This window comes from Crocodylus porosus, unplaced genomic scaffold (assembly GCF_001723895.1).
Source record: "Crocodylus porosus isolate Cpor-Errol unplaced genomic scaffold, CroPor_comp1, whole genome shotgun sequence".
Classification (NCBI taxonomy): domain Eukaryota; kingdom Metazoa; phylum Chordata; order Crocodylia; family Crocodylidae; genus Crocodylus; species Crocodylus porosus.
The window spans coordinates 19,512,581-19,534,309 of record NW_017728910.1 but is presented as its reverse complement, the minus strand read 5'-3'; the positions used below and the strand labels follow the sequence as shown (position 1 = coordinate 19,534,309).

Sequence of the window (21,729 nt, the reverse complement as noted above, 5' to 3'; positions counted from 1 at the left end):
CTGAGGACTATACCCACAGTCCACCCCACTGGCCCCAAAAGCATGAGAGGAGCTCCAGAAAGGACAAGCCAGGCTGCAAAGCAGAGCTCTGCCTGTGCATCCACCTGCCCACCCACTTGCAGCAGAGTGCACTGTTGGGAATGTGGGGGGACCAGTACAGGGGCTTTAGGCAGGGAAGAGAGCAGCGGCAGTCCCCAGAGAAACATCTACAAGTGCTGCTAGAGTCTCTGGGGCAGGTGGACGGTGCCAGATGGGGGAGAAGAACATTTACCTCCTCACACAGGGACTGGGGGTAACACAATACCCCTAACAGGATCTTTGGGCACCCCAGTTGAGAATCACTGCATTAGAATTTGACACCAGATTGAATTGGACCTGGTGCATTTCCCTCCTGTGTTATCTACCATAAAGACACTGAGAGGAAACTAGGGTAGTGTGCAGACAGAAAGGGGTATGCGATTGGGTGACTGGGAGCCTGGTGCTCTAGAGCATAGTTTCTCAACCTATGGGGTACGCAAGACACAGGCAGGAGGTACACAAGTACCCCAACACTCTGTCTCTCACCCTCTTTTCTTCTCTCTCTTCCCCCATCCTCCTTTCAAAACTATGGCAAAAAATTTGGTGGCCCATGCATTGTGCAATGCTTTAAATTCCCCAGTAAGAATTTGGCATGGCTTGCTTTGCGTGGCACTGGGTTCAGCCCTCCTAGCTTTGGGCAACATCACCTCTAGCCCAGGTACCTACATAGGCCTTCCAACAGATGGCACACATTAGTCTGTAAATATAAAATCCCCTGGAAAATTGAGTGTTGAGGTACTTATTCAAATTTTCAGAAGTTAGGGGGTACTTTGTACTTAAAAGGTTGAGAAGCACTGCTCTGGAGTTCTGACTCCTTCTTTGTGACTGGACAAGTCACTTGGCTATAAAATAAGGATCAGTGCTTTAGGCCTGATTCCCCACTCTGTTATACTAGTTTTATAGCAGTATAGAAAAGTGAATGTGTAAATGTGTTTATCTATAGGTCTACAGAGAACAGGTCACAGTCTGAGCTGGCCAAAGTCAAGGGTGCCTTGGACTCAGATTCAGCATCAGATTTAGAGCTAGCCCCAGCAACACAGGTAAGAGTTTTTATTATGGGGCACAAGGGGAAGACAAGAAGGAATTAGCTCATATGCTTGCTCTTCACTGCTCTAACAAAAAAAATGAAGGGGGCATTTTTCACAGTCATCAGTTGAGCCGAGGGGAATCCTGCCTGAGGTTAAATGTTCAGTTTCCAAATACAGATACTAGGTATCTGAAATAAATGTATTGTCATTTTGGTGTTCACTTCTTCAGTGAATAAGCATAATAGCCTTGCTTACAGGTTCTCAGAAACATATGCCAAGAGGGGTAAAGTACTGATGCATGGATGTCATCCAACTCACAAGTCTCGCCTTCCAAATGTTCATCGGTAATGATACCAATAAATAGCTACTATTGCAGCGGAAAGAAAGTGCAATAAAATTGTACTGTTCTGTTCAGATCAGGGAATTACATAGAGTTACAAAATACATTATATCATCATCTCATGCTTAAGACTGTCAAATGCAATGAAATATTTAAAATTGATGTAGGGGGAATTATCAACAGATTTCAGGAATACGATTTTAATGTAAATATTTTAAACCAACACACCCTCCAGATCAGCAGGAAGCTGATGCTTCTCAAGCAAATCCCAGGATGTCCTTCTCCTTCTGCACTCGGCCTTGGTGAGGCCGCAGCTGGAGTACTGCGTCCAGTTTTGGGCTCCATAATCAAAAAGGATGTGGAGAAGCTTGAGGGAGTCCAGAGGAGAGCCACGCGCATGATCAGAGGTCAGGAAAACAGAACTTACGACGACAGGCTGAGAGCCATGGGGCTCTTTAGCCTGGAAAAGCGCAGGCTCAGGGGTGATCTGATGGCCACCTGTAAGTTTATCAGGGTGACCACCAGGATCTGGGGGAACATTTGTTCACCAGAGCGCCCCAAGGGATGACGAGGTCGACCAGTCACAAACTCCTGCGAGACCATTTCAGGCTGGACATAAGGAAAAATTTCTTTACTGTCCGAGCTCCCGAGGTCTGGAACAGTCTGCCGTCGGAGGGGGTTGAAGCACCTACACTGAACACCTTCAAGAGCAAACTGGATGCTTATCTTGCTGGGATCCTATGACCCCAGCTGACTTCCTGCCCTTTGGGCGGGGGGCTGGACTCGATGATCTCCCGAGGTCCCTTCCAGCCCTGATGTCTATGAAACCTATTAAATCAGCTGGTATTTTGTTGTTGGGTTTTTTGCAGTTACTGTGTTTCAAGTAAAGTCTCCAAGGGTTATTTAGGGAAATGAAGTCTATCAAGAGAAAGGAGCCTTTGGAAAAACATGAAGTATTTTAATGCATTAGCTCACTATAAATATCCACCTGCAAAAAAAAGTAAGCACTGCTGAGTTTGTATTGGCCTACTACAAAATCAATAGCACAGCAGAATTGTGACAGGGAGGAGTAATAATATTAGTCAAACCACACAAATTGCCACCCAAATCATAAGCAGCGTGACTTCAGGCTCTTGTACTTAAATGATTTGGCACTGTTAATAGCCCGTAGATAAAATTCAGTTCTTATCCTTTACAAGTGCTTTAAACCCCTCACACTTAACATAATCCAATAAGTGAATCATTTTCCTTTTACCAAAAAGAGCGACGGTTATCCTGTGTTTGCTAATGTAGTGAGAAGCATTTCAAATTAGCTACCAACCCAAGAACATGAATGTGTGAAAAAGAATTATTCTACCAAACTCTCAAATGAGAGATGTAATATTGGACCTTTGGTTGCTGCATAAACACTACAGAGATCAATGCAGATCCTCAGCAGGAGGAAAGTGTCAGAGTTCCCTGGAAGTCAGGATGGCGTCCATCCATTAAGCAGCTGCCCAACGTTTCCATTCTCTTAGTGTACCATAACATTATATTCCCTAGAATTGGCAATGAATACGTTGATCACTTTGCTTATATACGCCGCCTGATTGCTTTGTCTTCCTGAGTCTTTGGCCTTCAGCGCGGATACTCCGTGGAAAGCAGGGGTGCATTTGGAGAGTCCCTAGCAGAATGGAAGGCTACTGAAAACAAACTCCAGTAATAAAACCATCAGTGATTCCTAGCGACTCAGTTTCTATCTCCTCACCTGAAAGATAGGCAAGTTTAATTTGGAGGCTGGCAGAAACTGGCTTTAAAAAAAACAAAACGTAGAAAGCAGCAGAAAGGGGCTGTGGTCACCCAAACCCCAGGACCTGAAAAGCGTTGGGAGAGTAGGACCAAAGGAGAATGAAAGTGACAGGGAATGCTGTTAGACCCCGACTCCATGCGGCGCCCAACGACTAGGGAAACAACGATCCAATTGCCCAGGGAGCAAATACCAGCACACATTTCTCGACAACAGCTTTATTTAGAAAGGAGACGGTTTTGGGCAAGCTCCCAAAGAAACTGGGGAGCAGCCATGAACGTTAGTTTTTTTCCATATTTATACACTTTGGTTTGCACTTGTTAATATTTACTCCATCCTTGTTCCTCCTTTGTTCTACCCATATTCCCTCCTATCTCAAGCTCTGCTTCGGTTTACGGTTTGTTTCATTAGCATGAAATTGCCTATGCATTTCATTTATTTACATACCTTTTTGCTAAGTCCATATGCTTAAGATTGTGAACCCAGCTTCTTCCAGTCACTTGCGGGTTTTTTTGCTGATTTCTTCACCATCTCCAAGGTCTCGCTTCTGCCTATCTCCAATGATAGCTGGTGGGCTGCATCCTGTTCTCCTTACACAATGAGCTATATATTTTACAACACTGTCACATTGTTAGTAAAATGCTTGCTTAAGAGTTTTGCAATGTTACTTTTAATATATCATTCTGCCTTGTGGTCAGTGGCTTTGCTGTGCCACAGACAAAAAAGCCTTTATTCAGCTGCAAATCCAGTGCTTCCCAAGATCCAAATATTGTCGCCCTAACAAAAGCGAAGGGAGACAAAATAAGAAACCTCCCCAGTTTGATGGAACAGAAATACGGGCCTATGGAGGGAAGAAAGCTCACCTGTTCTCCATAGCAGCATGATTTCATGCAACTAAGGCCCCCTCTACAGGTGACAGGTATCGTGCAATAAACTGACACGCCGTTTGAGCTGAATTTGCCAACTTAAAAAAGAATTAGAGCACGGGATGCTGACCCAGTCTACTGGGTTGACGGGTTGCCATTTACCAGAAATGATCAAAACAAGCAGCATTTCCACCTTGTGATTCACACTTCAGTGAGGACAAGAAACACTACTAGTTTTTTACAAGGCATATGGATCCGTTAGTGGTGCAGTAAGGCTCATAATATTTACATGTGAAGTAAGATCCCCCATGAACGAAAGAAATTTTTGACTTTCTTTGGCCTCTGTTTTCCTGAAACAAATAAGAGTACCAAAATGTTAAGCACTAAGCACACTAAATGCAATACTCTGCCACCATTTGGCTTGTTGAACTCTCTCCTGCCTTGGAGAATAACTAGGGGAATGACCAGGGCTAAGCAATGATAGTTTGTGGCCCTATTTGTAATGAATGCCGTACCAAATGAAAGCAGCACTGTTTAGAAGAATTACCAGCATCTAGAAATCACATCACCATTGCTAGAAAACAGCAAACTTTTGTAGATTAGCTAAAGTTATGGGTCTGATTCTCCAATCCCTTGCAATGTGTGTTGTCATTTATATCTACACAAAGAGCATAAGGTGCTACTAAAACCAGAAATGTTTTTTTTCTGGTTGAAACGTAGAAGCGCTCCAAAAACAGAGACAGGTGACTAATCTCTCTTCCCTTCTAAACTGCCTGCTTACCATTCAAAGTGGGGAGAAGCTTTGGGGTCCTGCTGGAATCATTGTTAGCTTAGCACATTCAGGGAGTTACAGGGTTACGAATAACGCAATTCAACTAGCCAGGTAATTTGCCCCTTCCACTCTAGTACTGCACGTGTTCCTTGCCTAAGTGAGGTGTTATTGCAATTCATTGTTACACACTGCCCTGCCAACATGTTTCAACCTAGCTCTGGAGGGACCATGCTGAGAGACAAAAAGCTAATTTCATCTCCATGGCCCATTGTGTTTCACGTATTGCAGGTTGGATAACAACATCAAAAGATTACATGCTTGTAAAATAAGATTAGTTCTTTATTAAAAGAACTATTTACTGTCAGCAGCCAGCTTGCTAGCCAAATGCACAGACACCAAGTTCTTGGTGCCTCCTCTAAAAGCTCTCTCTCCTTCAACTAAAGAACACTTACTCTTCCCTCTTGCAACCAACTTCCCTCTTGCAACTCTTCCCTCTTGCAACTAAACAGCACGTGCTCTTCCCTCGTGCAACCAACTTCCCTTGTGCAGCTCTTCCCTCTTGCAACTAAAGATCACGTGCTCGTCGCTCGGTTCCATGCAGGTTACTGCGTATTGCATCTTAAGCTTCTCTTAAGACTGCAATGGTCAAGATGTGCCAGTTGCAAGGGTTGCAGTTTTCCTGGGCTGGGGGTGTTCTTCTAATTAAAGTACCAAGAGACCACCAAACTCTGGGCAGCCTCAAGCTCAGGCAGCTGCCTCTGGGCTGGGTTGGTCTCCAGTCCCTACCGGAGATGGATCACCCATTCATTTCACATAGCTCATTAACATTCATTACTGTCAGTCACTACCTACTTGGACCAAGTTATACCAGAAAAGAGAAACATGCTCTACCCCTTCAGCTATTCCCTGACACTGCCGTGACATGGCTCTTCTCTCAATACTCTATCAGTAAAATAAATCTCACTTTGTGTTTTACCACATCATGCTTTCAAAATCTGTATCCTCTGAGGATCTTGTCTCCCATTTAAGGGTGACCTCAATTGTATGCAACATGGACCAGCAATATTGTGGAGATTTTATCTTGTCGTTGCTACCTGAGTCCTTAGAGGCTTCCCTTAGCGCCTTTCACTGTCCATCTCTGACAGCTTCAAGGCACGTAAGGTTTAGTTCCCAGTGTGGAGCAGTGGTTCTCTGAATGAACAAGTCTCATTTCTGTGCTTGAAATATTCAAAATTATTCCATTTTTCTTGACAAACAGGAAGAGTCCTATGTGTAATAGATCTACGTTGTTAATGCAAGCTTACCAAGTTTTGAGGAGTGTTACTAATATTTCCAGAAATGTGTTGGAAGGTTAGGATGGACAGTGGCATTCAAGCCATCATGGTTTGTGGCATTCATTCTTTCTTCTCACTGGGCATGTCTACATGAGACACTGCTCAGTAGACTAAATCTACTGCGCATTAGCGTGTCATGGCAAAAACCATGCTAATGCACTAATGTGCAATAGAATTAGTCTACTGCACATTAGGCATCACAAAAAGACTGTACACCATTAATACTGTGCATTAGTGCCGGCGACTGCGCATTTATGTAGTACCTCATATTAGCGGTACTACACTTAATATGCAGTAATAACAGCTCATTAATGCACATACAGATCCACCCACTGTTCTGTCTCCATCATACACTGCCCAATTCAACTGTATAGCACCAGGAGGATTTTTGTTGTTGTCATGAGCCCATTTGGCAGATCCCTGTTTGTGATTCTGTCTGCCTGGAAATGTCCTTCAGTATCCGGTTTATTTGCAGTTTAATTTCCTCCTTGATGATGAAAACTGCAAACCTACAGTTCATAGACTGTGCAGTCTGCTTAGTTTGTAAGCAAATAAATACAAATTTCAATGGTGGGCCTCTAATGTTCAATGTTGCAGCTTTAAATTCCAGTTTGTTCTCCCCGAAGGCTGATAAAGGAAACACAAATTGAAGTGGCTGTGCTTCAAAAGTGAGCCTACTTCTAACATCATGTCACTTTGACATTTCCCGGTGACATTCCAGAAGTACTGCTAGAATTGTTGCTGCTTCACAACAAGTGAAATCAAAGTCAAAGCCCAAACATTTAATTCAGGTCTATAGTCCTATGCACCATTATTTAGACTCCATTTTGTGGACTACATAATTTATTCTCCACATAAATCAAGAATTTGCCAATAACAGTAATGGGCTGGATCCATCTTTGATATGCCATGAACTTCGATAAATTAAAAGCTTGAAACAAAGAGTGATTTCATAGACATTAGGGCTGGAAGGGACCTTGCAAGATCATCACGTCCAGCCCCCTGGCTAAGGGAGTTTAGATCACCCCAGCAAGATAGGCATATAAGCATTTCTTAAAGGTATCCAGAGTAGGTGCTTGCACCACCTCTATGGGGAGTCTATTCCAGCCTCTGGAGACTCGGATGGTAAAGAAATTTTGCCTTATGTCCAGCCTAATATAGTTTACCAGCAGTCTGTGACCATTAGACCTTGTCTTCCCTTGGGGTGCCCTGGTGAACAGATGTTCTCCCAGACCCTGATGCACACCCCTGATATAGGCTGCTACCAAGTGACCCCTGAGCCTTCTCTTCTCCAGGCTTAAAAGTCTCATACAGCTCAGCCTCTCCTCATAAGGCCAGTTCTCTTGACCTCTAATCATGCATGTGGCTCTCCTCTGGACTCTCTCGAGCTTCTCCACATCCTTTCTAAAGTATGGAGCCCAGAATTGGATGCAGTACTCCAGCTGCGGCCTCACCAAGGCCGAGTATAAGCAGGAGGATAAGTTCCTGGGTTTTGCTTGAGATGCATCAGTAGATGCAAGCCAGAGTTTTATTTGCTTTGCCAGCTGTGGTATTGCATTAGTGGCTTATGTTCATCTTGTGGTCAATCATGACTTCCAAGTCTCTTTTGGTCATGGTGCTAGTGACTGTAGCACTACCACGCCGATAAGTATAATGTGTGGTTTTTCTACTGAGGTGGAGCACCTTGTATTTCTCTATGTTGAATGTCATCAAGTTTTGATCTGCCCACTTTGCGAGCCTGTCCAGGTCAGCCTGAATTGCCAGCCTATCCTCTAGTGTGACCGCACTTCCCCATAATTTGGTGTCAGCTGCAAACTTAGCCAGTCCACTCCTGACACCCGAATCCAGATCAGTTATGAATATACTAAAAAGTACTGGTCTGAGTACTGAGCCCTGGGGCATGCCACTGGTCACCATACACCAAGTTGACTCAGTTCCATCAACTATCACTCTCTGGGTCCAACTGCAGAACCAGTTCCATAGCTATCAGATCGTAAGGTTGTTGAGGCCGCAGTTCCCCAAGTTTATCATGAGGACATCATGGGAGACCAAGTCAAAGGCTTTTTTGAAATCTAAATATATGACATCAACCTCTTCTCTTTTGTCCAGGTGATGCATCATCTGGTCATAGAAGGAAATGAGGTTGGTCAGGCAAGGCCTACCCACAACAAAGCCATGTTGGCTCTCTCTCAGAATGTCGCCTTCCGTTAGCTTATTGTTGATGGTTTCTCTGATGAATTTTTCCAAGAACTTTCCAGGGATTGAGGTCAAACTGATTGGCCTATAGTTCCCTGGTCCGTTCTTCCTTCGTACCACATTGGCCCTCTTCCAGTCTTCAGGAACTTCTCCCAAGTGTCATGATTTCTCAAATATCCTTGCCATTGGTTGTGCTATGATGTCAGCCAACTCTTTTAGCACTCTTGGACGCATTCCATCCGGGCCAGCTGACTTGTGGATGTTCAGCTTCTCAAGGTGCTCCCTCACAAGTTCTTCACCAATTATAAGTATATGATTGCCCTTACTCTTGTAGTCCTGCATCCTGTCAGGCAGGTTGATGCCTTTGCACTGGTGGAAAACCGATGCAAAGTAATCATCTAGGAGATTAGCTTTTTCCTGGGCATTGGTTGTCATCTGCTGTATTTGATTCAGCAAGGGTCCGATGCTGCCCTTGTTTTTTTTTCCAATTTCCCACATATTTGAAGAAAAACTTTTTCTTGTCCTTGATTCCTGTAGCTAGTTTGAGTTTGGTTTCACCCTTGGCTTTTCTGGTCCACTCCCTACAGGTGCAGGCCAGTGCTGCATAATCCTCCTTAGTAGTAGTTCCTGACTTCCATCCCCTATAAGCTCCTCTTTTCAGATGCAAGAGGTCCATGAGTCCACTTCTGAGCCAAGGGAGTCTCCCAGCCCTTTTGCTACCTTTCCTATGGGTCAGAATGGACTTCCCTTGTGCTTTTAGGATCATGTCCTTAAGGGGCAACCATTCATCGTGGACTCCCCTCCTGTCAGATCATGGCCTCAAAAACCAACCTCCTGAGCTTGTGAAAGTCAGTTTTCCTAAAGTCAAGGATTTCTGCATTGCTGACTGATTTAACAGCTTTGCAATGGATACAGAAAGTGATCAACTCATAATCACTATTACTGAGCTTCCTTTCGATCCTCAGGTCACTGACTAGATCATCCCCTTTGGCCAGTACCAGATCCAGCAGCGCCTTACCTCTGATCTTAAAAGCAAGCTGGTGTTGCTCTGGGTCATGGGTGGCCAGGTCCAGGTCAGCTCAGGGATTGAAGTGTCAACCAGGATCAGGAAATGCAAGCAGAATCCAGGGATAAGCTGACTCAGGAAGCCAGGTCAGTCAGAGATCAAGCCAGGTCGAGAAGCCAGGAGAGCCAGTGGAGTCAGACAGCACAAATCAGAAGAAACAGCAAGCAGACTGAGATCAAGTTGAATCATGTTGCCCAGACTCTTCCTGTTCCTGTTCCAGGTTAGCAGTTTATACAGGGGGTGTATAGCTTCCACCCCAGTTAACCACTCTGGGGAAAGGGAGTGGGAAGAGGACTAAGTCCTACTGGAGGCTTCACACTAGTTTTGACCAGCCTAGGTGACTTGCCATGGGGTGGGAAGTCAAAATAAGTAACTGTGCTGTCAGGTTCAAGGGTGAGGCCTGACATTTGTCTAGGATGGCTGTGAGCAGGGTGTTGGACTGGATGATATCCAGAGATCTTTTCCAGCCCTACTTCTCTAAGATTTGGCCCATTGCTTTGAACAGAGACCTGTGCTACCAGAAATAAATCTACTATTTAAGCCTATAACACACCATACATGGTCCACATAAACAAAGTGCGAGTGCAGGAAAATGTAAATGGAATTATGAGCTGGATGAATAGAAAGTTTTGCCCCAGACGGCAGTAGGCAGAGAGCAGCTACTGCATTCCCAGTGTAAAGTACTGACCTAATGGAGTCAGTGGAGACTGTGTGCAGACCCGTGCTCCCAACATACTTATTCTCCCTAACCTTCTCATGCTGTGTGCCCCCTATTACACAGTACTACTTTAATACCCTGCATGTTGGCGTACCTAGAGATGTAGAGATCACCTGTGCTGACTCTCTACCCCAACCGCTAATGAAATGCAGTATTTCCATTACATATTTGGCCTTCCACTACTGCACAAGGACACAAAGAATGTGATGCCACATTTAGGATGCGTCAGTCAAGCTGATGTGGGTTTCACTTGCTACTTCTACCTTTTCTCTTTGGTTTAATGAACATGAATTATTCACAGCATTAACCTTGGTCTAAGAAAATGATGTTAACTGGGGGAAAAAAAGATGGAGCAAACATGGATGCAATCAAACAATTTAGAGGATTCAGCTGATAAAGAATTAATAGATGGAAATAGATAGGAATATAATTAATGCCAGGCAACATGCTTTAGTGAAAAACAAGTCTTGTCTAACAAACCTGATTTAATTCTTTGATGGGATTATAAATTCAGCTGATATACAATTACTGTTTAGATCTGATGTTTGGTTTTAGTCAGGGGTTTCACTGAGCTCACAAACTTTCTAATTAAACAGTTACCACTAGACAATATCAATAAAACAAATGCTAAATGGATTAAGATCCTAATCAAATGGGATTTCTAATGGGATTCCTCAGAGATTCAATGCTAAACCAGATCCTATTTAATGCTATGCTCAATGATCTGAAAACAGATTTAAAATCACTTCTGACAAAATCTGCAGATAATACAAGGACTAATTGAGTACTAGATGATAAGAGAGACATCGGACAAAGCAGTATGGATCAATGGGAAACTGGGCCCATACAACCAATATGTTTTTTAATACAACAAATTGCAAAGCCATACATCAAGGAACCAGGAATTCAGCTCATATGCATACAACAGGGGACTAGGTTCTAGACAATGTAATTTGTAAAAATATTTAGGTTTCATTGGCCATGTCTTCACGTGCATTTATGCCATCTTAAATTTACTGGGCAGTGCATTACTGCGCAGTAAGCAGAACTAGGCCAGCATCTACCGTGTAGGCATTAAAGTGCGTTAACGCTGTGTATGGACTGACCCAGGACTAAAATTAGTCCCGAGTCAGTCCACACACACAGTGTTACTGTGCAGTAAGGCGTCTACATATGCATTACTGCGCAGTAACTAACCAGACATAAATTGGATACTTGTATGATGCAGGTATCAAATTTACACACAAGTCAGCATAAGTCACTATATTTACTGCACAGTATGGGCAGGCATATGTCGACGCATGCTCATACTGCACAGTAATTTCCGTTACTGCACAGTAAATGCACATGTGCAGGTATGCCCACTGTGGACAAGCAACTCAACATCAGCTCCCAAGCGTGACAAAAATTATTTAAGCCTTACACTGAGAGATTTAAAGAATTCAGTTGCTTTATTTAAAAGAAATCTGAGAAAGAAGTGCCTTGACAGGGAGAAAATATCAGGTACTAAAGCACTTTTTTATTTTACCAGCGAAACGTATAGCAAGAACCAGCTGCTAGAAGCTAAAGCCAGACAAATTAAAACAAAAATGAGGAACACATTTTTAGCAGTGAGGGCAATTAAACATCTCACTTCCCATCGCAAGAAAGTGGTGGGTTCTTGATATCTTTTCAGATCTTCAAATCAAGACCAGCTGCCTTTCTAGTAGTTATGCTTCACCAAACACAAGCTATTGGGCTCAATTTAAGGACTGGCTCACTCCAGATTCACATCTGAACCTGACACATTGTGGTATATGGCATTTAATGACCTGTGTTAGACAGCAGGTCAGACTAGAAGATCTAATGGCTCCCTTAAATTTTAGCCTTAAATTCTATCAATCTAGGAAATGAGCTTTCTGTTCATCAAGGAATACTTTTTTTAAGTGAAATTTTCCTTCCCCCCAAAAATACATTTTCGAATCAGATGTATGGAGGAAGTTGGTGGTGGATGTGTAAACAGAAGTCAGATGTCCTGACTCCTGACATTAACTCAAAGGCCATCCTTTCCAGCAAAATCTTTAACTTGGTCTAAATGCCAGCAGAATTACAGGGCACAGAATGAAACCACAAATAAGCAGAAACACAACCCACTTTTCACAGCAAATCTGCACTCAGAGTATGGATTACTTTAACTTGACTCAGTCGTCCAGTATAGGATTCAGTGCATTAATCTCTCCTTGATGGTACACAAGTAAATAGATACTTTAAAGCCAGACAAATCTTAAATATACATCATATTTCCAGTTGTTGGAAAAAAAAATCTTTCTGAACTTGCATTCCTAGGTGCAGGAACTGAAACACAGAATCATAGGAAATTAGGCTTGGAAGGGACCTCAGGAGGTCATCTAGTCCAACCCCCATGTTCAAAGCAGGACCATTCCCAACTAGATCATCCCAGCCAAGGCTTTGTCAAGCTGGGCCTTAAAACCTCTGAGAGTGGAGACTCCTCCATCCTGTGCTGCACCACCCTTCTAGTGAGAAAGTTTTTCCCAATATCCAACCTAAACCTCCCTTGCTGCAACGTGAGATGTTGTATATGAATCTTGTAGGGCTAAAAGCAAGGCTTTGTAATGCTAAGAGTGAGGCCATTTCTTCGTCCTTTTGCCTCTATTTCATAAAAGCGGACATAGCACTTACGAGATGGCTGGGAGGGAAGAGGGGTACTGGTACTGCGTGAGGGTTACTGATAAGATATGAAGCCAGCTGAATCCAGTCAACCGGGGAGTCTTGTCAACAGGGAAACCTTGCAAGTCGGTCATGGATTGTGTTTGGAAGATAAAGAAACATCTTGAGACAAAATATATGAGGCATATAATTCACAAGAGTTAAACTTCGGTGTTCACGCTCACAGTGCCGCTTGATTGGATAGAATAGTGATTTAGTTAATAGATGATTGGGTATTTTTATGAGCACGAGCTAATCACGAACTAACGCTGTCGCCTTGCAAAGTATAAAAAAGTATGATAACTAGTAGGCAGGGTCCCTCTCCCAAAAAGGCACCTCGCTCGAGCGAATAAAGATCCTGTATTTGATTTCGGATACTTGCTCTGCGTGATTATTGCTCCAGCCTAGAGCGAACTACATGTGGCTTTAAGAGCATAATTCGTAACAGAGACCGTTGCTTCTTGTTCTGTCATCTGTCACCACTGAGAACAGTCCAGCTCCATCTTCTTTGGACCCCCTTCAGGTAGTTAAAGGCTGCTATCAAATCCCCTCAGTCTTCTCTTCTGCTGACTACATAAGCCCAGGTCCCTCAGCCTCTCCTCACAAGTCGTATGCCCCAGCCCCTGAACCATTTTTGCTGCCCTCCTCTAGACTTTTGCCAACTGGTTCACTTTCTTTCTATAGTGGGGCCTCAAAACTAGACACAGTATTCCAGATGTGGCCTCACCAGTGCAGAATAGAGGGGAATAACTCCTTCCCTCAATCTGCTGGCAGCGCTCCTACTAATGCAGCCCAGGATGCTGTTAGTCTTCTTGGCAAGTAGGGCACACTGCTGGCTCGTATTCAGCTTATTGTTCACTAAGTTGCCATCCACTTCTACATTCCCACTAATTCTTCCCTGTTTGTGAGCAGCAGGTCAAGAAGAGCATGGCCCCTAGTTGGTCTATCTAACACTTGCACTAGGAAATTGTCTCCAATGCTCTCCAAAAACTTCTTGGATTTCCTGTGCACTGCTGTATTGACCCCCACCCCCCCCCCAGCAATGTCAGGGTGATTAAAGTTCCCTGTAAGAACCAGGGCCTGTGACCTGGAAATTTCTGCTAGTTGTCTAAAGAAAGCTTCATCTACCTCATCCTCGTGGCCTGCTGGTCTATAGCAGACCCCCACCACAACATCACCCTTGTTGCTCTCCCTTCTAACCTTAACCCAGAGACTTTCAACAGGCCTATCTCCAGTTTCACACTGGAGCTCTGACCAATCATACAACTTTTTTACATACAGTGCAACTCCTCCTCCTCCTCTTCTCTCCTGCCGGTCCTTCCTGAACAGTTTGTACCCATCCCTGACAGTGCTCCAGTTGGGCAAGCCATCCTGCCGCATCTTTGTTATGCCAATCACGTCATAGGTCCTTGACTGTGCGAGGACTTTCTGTTCCTGCTTGTTTCTCAGGCTCCGTGCATTTGTCTACACACACCTGACGTAACGAGGCAATTGTCCCACTTCCTCAGGAAGAATCAAGCAGCCTCCCCTGTTGCCCTCTCCTCCTTGTGCTTCCTCCAGGTCTCCCACTTCCCCACTTACCTCAGGGCTTTGTTCTCCAGCCCCCTACAAACTCGGCTTAAGGGCCTCCTCACTAGGTTAGCGAGTCTGTCTGCAAAAATGCTCTTCCCTTTCTTGCTCAGGTGGATCCCCTCTTTTCCTAGCAAGGCTTCCTCTTGGAACAACATCCCCTGGTCAAAGAAGCTGAATCCCTGCTAGTGACAACACCTGCACAGCCAAGCCTTGATCTGATATAAGAGAATCAACAAAAAAAAATACTCCATACGCTTGACATGAGAATCCTCTCTCTGTGGCTCAGGGGTGGGCAAAATGCGGCCTGGGGGCTGGATGCGGCCCGCCAGGCCATTCTATCTGGCCCGCAGGGCCCCTAAAAAATTTAGAAAATTAATATTCATCTGCCCTGGGCTGCCTATCATGCAGTAAAACTCAGTAAGCAGCCCTCTGCCCAAAATAATTGGCCACCCCTCGTTTAGATGCTGAGTCTGTGCACTAAGGATAGCACAGAGCCCTACGGTTCTTGTTGAGTACATTTTGTCCGTTTGCTTCCGGGAATACCTCTGAATAATAGGATACTGCCTCCCTGCAGTGGTCATTCCAGGACTGGTGGGTACATCCATCACAAGGCATCAGGTTCAGATATGAATTTGAAGCAAGCAAAATTACACTGAAGATGAATCTGGCTCACTGTAGTTTTAATATTGGAAGTCATAAGAATTATAATACTGTAAATTAAGACAGATGGAACTATGGGCAGAAAAATGGCTAATAAGTTTAACTTTGGACAAGCACAAGTGTAAGAGATTAGCAGAGTCAGAGAACAGTTCCTATTTGGTAAGGCTAGAAGTAAACCCATGTGGGTTTTCCATGCTGCAGCATGACACAGGTGTTTACACTGTGCCTTTGGTGCAAAAGGATAAATAAAAAGGTTTTCAACAGAAGAAAAGTTGTAGAGAGAAACTCAAGAACGTGTTTCCAGTGGACTGGCTGGTGAGAAGACTGCAGAGGAAGGAGCTAATGATAGCAAGAAGAATCATCCATCTCTTCAGCTCTGTCCGTGCAGCCTCTGGCAAATCTAGCTTTTGAAGTAAGGGCACAGGAACTGGCAGGTTGCCCAAGCCGTGATAGGTCACATGCCGAATGCCCTGCTCAAAGTCAGTGCAGCATATGCTGTGGGAAGAGTCAGTAGAAAGGTCTTAAGAACAAGTTTCTAAACAGTGCCAAATGTAGGGAAAGCTCATGCAGATTAAAATTCACGTATGTCCCCTGGATTCAATTCACCACTGCATCTCTCCCTTTTCATAGATCACCAATTTCAAGCCATGCTCTATAGAGCTCCACAGCTACAAATCTCCAAATTTTGGAAAGAAGCAGGCCTGGTTTTGATTTAGATTTAGACATAAGCCCTGAAGTGCAGGTGTATCTTTAGTCAAGACCACAGTCCTCAAAGTACGAAAAGTGACAAAAATACCCAGTATAAAAAAGTTACTTATACTAATGAACAATAGTTACTATAGATATAGATGGATAGATACTATACATAAGTTACTATACTAATCTCAGCCCATGGCCCTGAACACAAAAAACAGAAAGTGCACAGAATACATAGGCTCAGCTTCCTCCTGCAGACCAGGCTGGATGGAGTACAAGGCGTATTAAAAATATATTAGTGGAAATGATTAATATAAGAGTCTTAAGACAAAGTAGCCAAGTATTCCCAGTGTAACTTTATTCCCACACACTTTCTTCAAGATCTTTCTTTAAATTTTATTTTTGCTATCCCTAGTCAAACACTCAAGAGCTGACAAAAAAATGTTTCTGTCCATGCTGAATCACTTTGATAAGAGAAAATCAGGCAGCTACTTATGTTTGTAAATACCCTATGCAGTTCCTGTGTGCCAATCAATCCTATATCCTTTTATCAGCGTCAAGAAGTTCCCTCCCCATATACTTATGGCTAGGATCTCTCAAGTGCTGATTTTTCATTGTTAAATCCGAAGCAGAAGTGCATGGTAGACAGAAAGGGCAAGAATACGGCATAGCACATTCTGCTTTTTATTGCAAATGGTTGTCTATTTGGGAACAAACACTAAAATATAAATTCAGTTAAGTGCTGCTTCAAGTGGATTGCAATTTACAGAAACAGCTACAGTGAAGTCTTGATGATATGATTGCCTTAGGGATTGTGGCATAAATTCAGAAAAAAATCAACTTTTCAGATCATCAAGATTTCCAGTATAATTAACAGGCATCAGGAAATGGGACCTTAATGTAGATAACAGGGAGTTTGGGCTGATAATAAAAAAAGTTCGGATAATACAGGCTGAGCTACGTGGGATCCAATTCTTGAACATAAATCTCAGCTTCAGAGGGGTGTTAATCATGCTGAATACAGTTCATTCAAAAAAGAAGTGGTATCAGTCTAGGAATGGACTTCGTGGTTCTCCTCATTACAGTTCCAACACATATTCACCTTCCCCCATAATGGAGCAAAATTAAGAGAAAAGAAAATAGATCATCTCAGGCACAACATTTTAACACTACATACCCTTTTAAAATGACTCCAAATGGTCTTCTTACTTTGCAACTTCAAGCAATGGTTATCATCGGTGTCTATAAACAAAGCTGTTTAACAGGTCCAAAACCCAAGTGAAAAGACAACTGTAGGGAATGGTAAGTTATTTTGCCCCTCTGAGGCACTGAACTCTGCCAAAACTGTGCCCACAGTTGGCAGGGAAATGAGTGGTTTGCACAAGGTGAAGGTCACTTTGGGTGCTGGTGAAGTGAGGGAGGAAAAAGGAACTCATGAATTTATGATAAAGCTTATCACTGTTCTTTTTTCATTCTTTATAGGCACGATCAACCAAAGAACAGCGCTGGGGAGGTCCACTCCTCTCCCGTAATCACTCTATGGAGGAGGAATTTGAAAGAGCAAAGGCAGCTGTTGAGGTATCATTTTAATTTCTGCCCCACCTTGGCTGATGTGCGCTATGAGTCAATCCTGTTAGTGTAATGGGATAATGGATTTCAAATGAATTTCGCAGCACATTTCAAGTTGAAATGAGATTATTTAGGGCAGAAGAAAAATACTTTTATTGTAGTTACTCATTTGACATCGAACTGGCAGTACTTCACTTGGGAAAATAGAAGCTTAGCTGTAACTAGCCTGAAAACCTTACAGTCCAGATATTGTCCATCTATAATGGGCAAGGAAAATTTCCCATTAGTTTAAATACTGCCAGAAAAGTATGTATGAAACCAGAGGACAAACTTTCCCCAGGACCAGGGTGTTTTAGATTCAGCCTATTATGAACAGGCCTGTGCTCTGAACCCCCTTCCACACTTAGGTTAGATCCAGGGTTTGAATCTGGATGGTTCTTTGAGCACCCTCTTGATTATAGAAGAATAATATAGTCTTAGAAACAGACATGGTAATGATGCATATTTACAACAGGAACCAGGAACTCATGCATTTTAATAAAATAAGCACTGAAATGCAACATAAGGAGGATTCACTTTTCTCTGCACTAGGGCAGAGATGGCTCGCATCCAGAAAAGTCCAGGGAGGTGTTGTGCACGTTGCTTCAGCGTACCTGAATCTCATCCTGCAATAGTGCTTGCCGTATGCCTTAACAATACTCATGGCTTTGGCAGTCCTGAGCCTTTGTGGACAAAGGCAGACATTTACCAAATTTAACATATCATTTTGTAACCTAATTGGACAAGACCACAAATCTCAAGCTTCAAATTTTGCAATTGCATCCCTCAATACCCTTTCAAAATCTTACATCCACAAACTGTCAGGACAGCTTGGTTCCTTTGGTATGTGAAGCATGTGAGAACCAAAAATAAAACATCCTTGGTTTGAGGGGACTTGGCTGTAAAAGTTCATTTGTAGGTACCCTGCACTCTCCTTTTTTTCTGCGACCACACTGGAACATGGAGGTGGTAGAATCCAGATCGCAGTGTTACAGGCTGGGTCTAGATTCTGCCACCATACTAGTCTGACACCTCGATACCTCCAGTAACTTGAGTGGAGTTTTTCTGGATTTACACTGCTGCGGGGTCATAAGGCTCAGGAAATGGAGTTCATCATTTAACCAATGGATTTCATTAGGGCTGTTTGCTTATAGTGAGGTAGGACAAAGAGTATGCCCATTTTTAACATCATTTCCCAGTGTTTTACTGCACATAAAAATTCTTGTCTCAATTTGCAGGTCTAACTCATAGAAGGAATCAGCTAAAGTTCAGTTGTTCTATAAACACTACGCTGTATGTTTTGCCTGTTTGTTTCCAAAAAACCATTGCCACCTGATTCCTGGTCAGAGATTTGTTGCAAGATAACTGCTGATGACGCATGAACATATTTTCTAAGGTTGCACATCGTGCACCGTTGCTTCTGGCAAGAAATAAGAGCCCCTGCTTTCAAATCTCCACTGCTTGACGTTTTCTAGGCCCGCTTAGTTACATCATGAGCTGATCCTGAGGTTGGGACATGGTCTGCTGTAGTCTGTGGGGGAGCAGCAAGCAATCTTATGATAAAGTGTCAGTCTAGAAGTCAGCGGTGTAGCTCAGGGTAGAGCCGCTCTTGCGAAGTGGCAGCAGCTCAGCCTGGCAGGCGGTTCCATGACACTCAGCGCAAAGACCAGGTGCAATGGGCTTAGACACACAGCAAATTGCAACACAGTATGGAATTAATTTACAAAGCAAGGAGAGGAAAATTGTAAAACAAGCCTGTGCATTCAAAAGGTCACTCTGAGGCAGCAAGGGCAGATGATTAAACTGTCTTAATTTAGCCTGGGAACCAGGTATTAAAAAGAATCTAATTAAATTAGACTAACTGTGTAGTTGGCAGTTTGAGTAATGCTATCTGTTTAACATAGAAAGTTGGACCAGGTAGTTAAAATGTAAGGGAAGAGATACTTCAGGGCACTTATTTTCATCTGAATATAAAAAGCATTGAATTGTCATTCCAGCCAGAATGGGGAGGTAAGGAAGCTTGGGTGATTGACAATCTATCGCAGCCCACTTCAGCAGATTAGTACATTCATGGGGAGAAGCCAGATACTGTTCAAAAATTCATCTTTTATGTTTGTGATGTTCCTATAATACTTTTCAAGTGAGAAAGCTCCAAATGGCAAGATTAGCCACAGAACTGATCACAGAAAGGAAGCAAATTTCTGGATCTTTGTTACCTTTGTGAAAAGGTTTTAATTAACGATTCCGTGAGTGAAAATGCCAACCCAAATCCCCCACCCAGGATTCGCTCTGACATCTTGGGAATAGTCTTAGTCTGTCAAATCTTGAGATTAAAGTAGGTCTGGGAGGTAATTACTTCTCAAAGAGTTTTAAAGAGCCTTGCACCCTTGGAGAAGCTTTAAATAATGAAGGAGGAAGTAAATTACTTTTATTGCCAGAGAGATTCTGGATATACTTGCAATAACTTTGGTGCCTACAAACTTGGCTACTGTTGGGGGTCTCTCTAAAAATTAGACTTGATTGCTGCCTTCTCCATTTGCTGTACATGGGAGAGAGACAAAAACAACCTAATGTTTTCATGACTTCTAAATACTATATCAAATATTTACTGCAAAAACCCCACTTTCTAATGGTTAGCTCTTTGTGTTCTTCCCTCTACAACCAGTAATTCTTTCAGTACTCTTGATCACAAATTTGCAATACGCAGCCACAAACCTATATTGGTAGGCAGTTTATCTTCTGCCAGTTTAGCTGGTTGGGATAAAATCGTAGTGAATCCAGGAAACGTATGCAGCAGGTAAGAGGTACCTTCCAGCGGAAATGAGGCAACCTTGAATCCATCTGTTGTCATACTGCAAACATATTTGTCACCCTCCGTAAGCTGAAAGGAGAACAGTTCAAATGGTGCACTTTGGCATTACTTTATTTGCATCATCGTGCAGAACAGCATGGCAGCATCAAACCACTACCGTGTTGCAGCAAAACGAATTGATGTCATATCATAAAGCAGGGTGCTATAGGATAGGATCACTGTGAAAATACAAGTCAGTCTGAAAATATTGAAACAGGTGATAGCTCCTTGTCCTCCACCATACTTGATCAAAAAGGGCTCGTAACAAATGCCAATAGTCATGTGAACAACAGACCTGGTAGCTTTAAATTGTTTCCCTAGTCCAGTGGTGCTCAATTTCTGGCCTGTGGGCTGAATATGGCCCGTGGGACTGAGCCATCTGACCCATGGTCTGGAAATTTGGCAGTAGGCGGCTTTCAGAGCTGCAGCAGTTAAAGCTGCCACTCGTCCCCATTGCCAAATTTTTGGACCCAGAGGGAGCCCAGTGTGGCTAGATCCAGGGTACAGGGGTTGCTACCGCTTTGGATCTCATCTGAGAAATCAACCCTGCAGGCTGCCCCTATGCTGGATCCAGCCCATGGACTGAACCTGCCTGTGGGACCAGGCCCATGGACCAGTGCCACTGATCTGGCCCATGGGGCCACAACTTTGAGCACCGCTGCCCCAGTCTGCAGAATTTGTCAGCTGTATCTTTCCTCTCTTTCACCCCATAGGCTCCTGTTGAGAGTGAAAGATTATCCTTTGGGGACCACCCCGTCTTATAATGGGTAACATTTTCCCAAGTACTTAAAGTAATTTAGGAGCCTCAGCCTCACTTTCAAAAGTGGCTTGGGAACTTGGTAGCCTAAGTCTCACTGAAAGTTACATCTTTACAAAGGTATATAGACACCTGAAGGAGCATACAGGTTTCTAATGGGACAAGGAGAGGGAGAACTAAGCACATTAAAGCTTAGCTCACTAATTTCAATTTGCGTGAGGCATCTAACCTGTTCAGGCATCTTTGAAAATCTGACTACGTACTTAAGTGGGTTAGGTACCTAACCACAGTGAAAGCAGAGAAGGTTAGGCACCTAACTTCCTTAGACACTTTCAAAAGTCCTACTAAAACCTCTCTCTCTGTGCCACCGTAACAATCTTCATGGTGGCACAAAGGGAAAGCAAGCGGATGTCTATACCATTTGTTGCACCACAAATGCCCAAATCTGTGGCCCTGACAAAAGGTAGTAATAGTAATAGTAATAATAACAGTAATAGTAATAGTTTCTGCCACTTTATTGCAGTAGACAACTGTTAGCTTTATGGAAAGGAAAGGACTTCAGATTCATTGGACCGCAATGGGAGCGAGATTAAGAATTTGACCGTACTTTAAAGGGTTAGTGTAGTCAACTGGAAAAGGAGGAACCTGGGTTCACACACTTAATATATTTTGCCTGAAACATTTTACATGAATAA

General features: G+C 43.3%; 1 protein-coding gene across 2 annotated transcripts in view; it reads left to right on the top strand.

The window, feature by feature from the left end:
- Positions 1-21,729, top strand: part of PEX5L (peroxisomal biogenesis factor 5 like) — a 74,311-nt gene that overhangs the window by 26,606 nt on the left and 25,976 nt on the right. For both annotated transcript variants that reach the window (XM_019532769.1, XM_019532768.1), the window contains 2 exons: positions 1,022-1,118; positions 17,301-17,396. In XM_019532769.1, coding sequence (XP_019388314.1) covers positions 1,022-1,118; positions 17,301-17,396 — 193 coding nt within the window. The remainder of the gene's footprint in view (positions 1-1,021; positions 1,119-17,300; positions 17,397-21,729) is intronic.